General features: G+C 33.6%; 1 protein-coding gene across 2 annotated transcripts; it reads left to right on the top strand.

The window, feature by feature from the left end:
* The first annotated feature begins 347 nt into the window (after positions 1–347).
* LOC114409273 (RNA-binding protein 38-like) lies at positions 348–5,153 on the top strand. 2 transcript variants are annotated; one of them, XM_028372676.1, is made up of 6 exons: positions 348–1,000; positions 1,114–1,237; positions 1,379–1,484; positions 2,893–2,929; positions 3,098–3,335; positions 4,619–4,934. In XM_028372676.1, exons 1-6 carry the CDS (start codon positions 752–754, stop codon positions 4,705–4,707), a joined length of 843 nt encoding a protein of 280 aa, XP_028228477.1. In that variant the 5' UTR covers positions 348–751; the 3' UTR covers positions 4,708–4,934. The 2 variants fall into 2 exon arrangements, with proteins under 2 accessions (XP_028228477.1, XP_028228476.1); XM_028372675.1 differs by having other exon boundaries at positions 354–1,000; positions 3,077–3,335; positions 4,619–5,153.
* Positions 5,154–5,511: the final 358 nt, after the last annotated feature.

Here is a 5,511-nt window from a genome sequence, read left to right as displayed (position 1 = left end):
GTTTTTTACATTCTAAATAATCTTATCAGCAAAACAGGCACCTTTGTCCTTCCCCATCCATTATTTGCACAATATGTTTAAAATGTAAAATGACCCATCGAATTATGGTGAGAGGGTCCGTATCTCCTTTTTTATATATTTGGTTAAAGGGTAAATTAAGTAAGGATGGTACAGAAGGAATCCTTGTCAAAAAAAAAAAGAGAGAGAGAGAGAGAAAAATACAAAGGAAGTTTGGTATATGTGGTTGTGTTACAGAAAAAGCGAAGCCAAAAATCTACCAATGAAGAACAGAAGGAAAGGCATATTAAGAGTGTAGTTATTAAGCTAGCGAAAACGGAAAAGTGATAAGATGGTAAGAGTATATTAATGCAGAGAAGAAGAGACAGTGAGGCCACACACTTACACTCGTAGAGAGAGATAGTAACGCAGCTGTCACAAATCCCTTGTCTTTCTTCCTTCTCTTTTTTTGGCCAGCAAATTAGGCTGTCAGATCTCTCTCTCTCTCACTCACATCTTTTAAAAAAAATAATAAATTTGTTTCCTTTCCTTATATATTTTTGTTGCAATCATAATCAACCAACACCTCTGTTTCAAACAACCATCAAATAATAACCATAATACACCATCATAAACCATACCTACCCTCTTCAAATGCAATGATTCCACTGCTGCCAATCGCACATATATAGTACAGAGCAGAGACATTTTATGGAATTTTGGCCAAGGCAAACAAAGTGAAGAAAGAGCTTAAATGAGTGAGACAGCGACTCTTCATGCACAAACAAGGACACCCATTTCTTCTTTGGATTCAATGGCTCATCACCACCCGCATTATCGGTCACCCTTCGGAGACACAACGTTCACCAAATTGTTCGTTGGAGGACTAGCTTGGGAGACTCCCACCGAAGAAATGCGCAAATATTTCGAGCAGTTCGGTAACATTCTTGAAGCTGTCATCATCACTGACAAGAACACCGGAAAATCCAAAGGCTATGGATTCGTATGTACAAATTACTTACCTTCAATGCCAACTTAATATTTATTTACTTATTCATTTCATCCTTGTTATATAGTATGAGTAACTCTATACATGCCCTATGAATTAAACAACAGGTAACATTCTGTGATCAAGAATCAGCTAGAAGGGCATGTGCTGATCCAAACCCAATAATAGATGGAAGAAGAGCAAATTGTAATATTGCTTCTCTTGGAAGGACTAGACTATCACCACCTAGAGGTTAATTTTCATCCTTTACTATATGGTTTTTTTTTTAATTAATACTTTCTGTATCAATGGGGTACAAAGTTTATATATATATATGTATGTATGTATATACACGCGTCATTTTATATGACAAGGTTTTTTTTGGTAACTCAGGGAGGAATGTAGTTCAAGGTGGAGGAGGAACAGCACAGGGTGTTCCGGGAGTGGGACTGCCACCGTCGCTGCCCCCGCCACCACCTGTTCTGTACCCACCATATGGGTGAGTTGAGTTAGCTTTGTTCATTTACTAGAGTCATTAATAAAATCATAATTTGGTATCACTCCTAGTCAAAGGAACTGGTCCATGATGTTAATGGGGAAGTGCATGTAGACGCACCACATGTTATTGTCTACTGCATATGTTGCTCACTCCTACTCATCAGTTATAGTAGGCACCAGTGTCAGCCTAAGAATCATATCGTAATAAAAGTACATTTGGAAAAAGGTTGCTCTGCCATCCACATCCACTTAACGTGCATTTTTGCTCTTTCTATTTTGCATAATCTCATCTCACTCATGTAATGCTTAATCAATTGCATTTTTTAGCTCCTTAATCAATTGTTTTTAACATTTTTCGCTTGATTCCTTCTATAAATCTATATATATTCCTTCGTTTGTCATATTTTTAAATTTATTATATATATAGTATCAATGATGTAGATAGTTATACAACTATGGTAATAGTAAAAATGCTAGTGATAACAGCAACAGACGAGTAGATATGTGTGATCCCTGTTGGTGCATATACGTGTATATTTGTCTCAGTGGTCCTGCATCAATTAATTTGAAATAAAATCTTGTACAAGATAAAATTCCACAGCTCTCGGTACTTTTGCATGTTCTGAACCATTGAGTCATTTTCACACCAGCATGCCAGGGCTCTAAAATACTATATATGTAAAATTTAGCTTCAAGTACAAGACTAGGCGTGGAAAACTGTATGAAAAAGTATAGAGAAGCAGACTTTTCAAGTTGGTGCGTTTGACTAGAAAATGTTCATATTAACATTAGTTGCATTCTTTACTCTAAAACAAAAGATATAATAATGAAATGTGGTGATTAAAGTAACACTGATCAAAGATTGATTACTTAAAAAGCGAGTAACTCGTCAGTTTAACCTCAGTTTATGAGTTTACACAGTCATCACTGTTTATGTATGTGTGCATGTATCCAAATATATTAATTAGTATATCACCTTTGGCATTCTTTCTTCTTTGTATCTTTATCATATCATATTAGTAATATAACAAAGTCACATTAACAGAAAGATATAAGGTTTTGTATAGTTTGCACAGTCATTTTAATTTATTATTATTAAAAGATAGCAATCACTGAAGTCATAGTAAATTCAAACTTAGGGACGATATGTACTAGACCTCCATGTTGGCACACAAACATTAATCGAAATCTCTTTCTTCCTCTCTTTATATACTGATCAATGAGGGACCCACGACAATATACGACGTACACTGAAGTTACCGGAAAAAAGATTACATATTAAGTTCTCAAGTCCATGCTATTTTGAGTCATTACTTGTTCTCAAAGAAAGAAATGCACTAATGCAATTTACATATTTCCTTTCATATTTTCCAACTAATTAAATTCCTTTCAACTTTACTCTATCGCAGCTATACAACCTACACTCCTGATTATGGGTACCACCAAGTAAGTCTGTTTCTCAATTTAATATAATGATCACTAATTGGCATCATGTAGATTATATCGCTTTAATGATCATATCTCAATTTGGTTAGTAATAGTGGAGAATAGTTGGATAATGTTAACTTTTAATTAATGAGGGAATTAATACAGGCCACAATGTACAACCCACAGATTCAGCAACCACAATACTATCAACAACTTTATGGAGCATCATCTTCTACCATGAGCACCCCATATTACTATAGTTATTCTGTGCAAGCACCAAGAAACGCATTTTCTTCACCCCAAGCAAATCGCCTATCACCTGGACCATCCTATCTATACTACCCTACACCAATGGAAGTCTCATTCTCTGGATATCGTCCACCCCAACAAATACCAATGAGGCAAACCTTTGCTTCCCCTAATGGTACATTTAATTCTCTTATGTTCTTTATTTCATTTAATTACTATTGATCATATAATTATTATTATTTCTTCCAACTACTTATATTTCACACATACACACATGGTGCGCGAGTGAGATGAGAGACAGAGATGCACACACATAGAGATTTATGAATTATGATGCACTCACTGACACACAATATATATTATGATTTGGCTGCAATATATATGGCCATTATAGGGGTCCACATGGGCAACCACAGAGCCATGTGAATGAGCTGTCTCGGTTGTGCCATGAATCGAATGATGTATAATGGGTCAATGTGGAAAGTCATGACAGAGGGAGAGAGGGTCATCGTGTAAAGTAACAGTGGATACATGTGGTTTTTCAGTAGGAAAAATAAATAAATAATATATATATATATATATATATATATATATATATATATTGTGGTGGTTAATTCTTTAGAGCAGTCAAATGTTGTCATTCATCCACTGGCCCACGTTGCATGTTAGATACTATATACCAACTGGTGTAATTTTTTAATTTTAAACAAATACGGCCATTATACAGTTAAAAGCTAACAAAGCCTTCTTTTTTGTCTACCCTTTTGTGAGTACAACTTATGCTGATCAACTTCTAACTTCTGTATTTGACAGAATTAAAAAAAATTATTATTTCATACTCTTGAAACATATGAGCTAGTACATATTTTATTTGCACTTCGTTTTACAGACTTGGATCTTGCTGATGGTATGAAAGTAATGATTGAAACGCATTTGGTTTCTCTGACATACATGAGAAAATATGTAAAATGATGAAGTAAAGATGCATTTACTATTAATTTTAAACAAAACAAGTTTACAAAATAGTTCAATTAAGTTAATAGTAGATATAATCTTTTTTTTTTTTACTTTACACATCTCTTTATATTTGAGAAACTAAATCCAATTGAAATACTTTTTATCTACTAATAGCAATAAAAAAGTGAAGTTTTTTCATTACACTCAATTTTCATTTCTCTTCAAAATTTTCAGATTTCCATTTTTCATATCTGCCAACATAAACTAGTTATGGGTGGAACATATGCATGTTTAGAAGAGTCAATTATTGGCTTGGTGGCATATGCATGCATGCCACGAGTGGCTTCATTAGAGACTAGTGGCGACCTTATTCTGCTTGCTATTTTTGCTTCTGTGCCCAAAATATAGATGCTAATATATATATATACACACTTGTCCTTATGATCTTTTATGTTTTAGCATAATTTTAATTATTAGTTATTATTGGTTGGTGTTGATCAGATTCACAGAGTCAGCAGCGTACCTCCTCTGAAACAGCAGCCGGGGTAGCTATAACATCAGAAAGATCGAATACCCAAGGGAAGAACTAATAAATATATATACCTGCTAAGTTTCAACTGTTTAATCTTCAAGTCACATTAATTCTTCATCTTTATCCTCATTATATTATAATTTTTTTAGTCCACAAGCTTTTGCTTTAGGAAATAATGGTTCAGTTAGCTGATTACCGATGTTCTCCACAGCTATGGCATTTTCAAAAGATGGACTCATCAACTTCTTCATTCACAATATTATCATTCTCTTCTCCTTTTCTTTAGGGATTTTCACTTTTATATCTAAGATTATACCCACTCACACATGTAGTACGTGTTTAATTAGTAAAAGTGTGACAAGTAATATGAATAAATGCCCTCTATAAAAATCCATTATTAAGATTAACTTATCACGGTACAGCACTCTTGCCTAACAAGCGCACATAAAATCAGACCTATGTTCATACTAGAATATCAATCAGCTATCAGTTTGGTGAACCCAACTATTCATGTTGTACCTAGTTTTGCCTTGGGTTTTGTTTGGTCCCCTAAGTGTTTTGTTATTTTGTTATTGTTAACTCATTGATAAGTATATTAAATTGTCATAAATAGTAAAATTATTTAAAAGTTTGAGTGTCGAATCGAGACGAACTTTGTTGGTACTTGAGTTGATGTATATCTCAATTTTTAAGCAACAGAGTAGTAAAAGAAATAAGGAATTGTAGAGGTAAAATTTAAAGAAAATAATGAATAAGGAGGATAAAAAAATTTAAAATAAATGATAAAGAGATGTAAGAGATAAGATAAAAATTTAAAGATAAGAAAGTAGAAGATAATACATATAAGATATTTTAAGGTACA

The sequence above is a fragment of the Glycine soja genome, chromosome 4, assembly GCF_004193775.1.
Source record: "Glycine soja cultivar W05 chromosome 4, ASM419377v2, whole genome shotgun sequence".
Lineage (NCBI taxonomy): Eukaryota > Viridiplantae > Streptophyta > Magnoliopsida > Fabales > Fabaceae > Glycine > Glycine soja.
The sequence above is the reverse complement of the archived record's forward strand: the minus strand, read 5'-3'. Positions and strand labels throughout refer to the sequence as shown.

Coding starts and splice junctions, on each gene's coding strand:
- LOC114409273 (XM_028372675.1), top strand. CDS start 752: ATGAGTGAGACAGCGACTCTTCATGCACAAACAAGGACACCCATTTCT. Junction 1,485..2,892: donor GTTCTGTACCCACCATATGG/GTGAGTTGAGTT, acceptor ACTCTATCGCAG/CTATACAACCTACACTCCTG. Junction 2,930..3,076: donor CTGATTATGGGTACCACCAA/GTAAGTCTGTTT, acceptor GAATTAATACAG/GCCACAATGTACAACCCACA.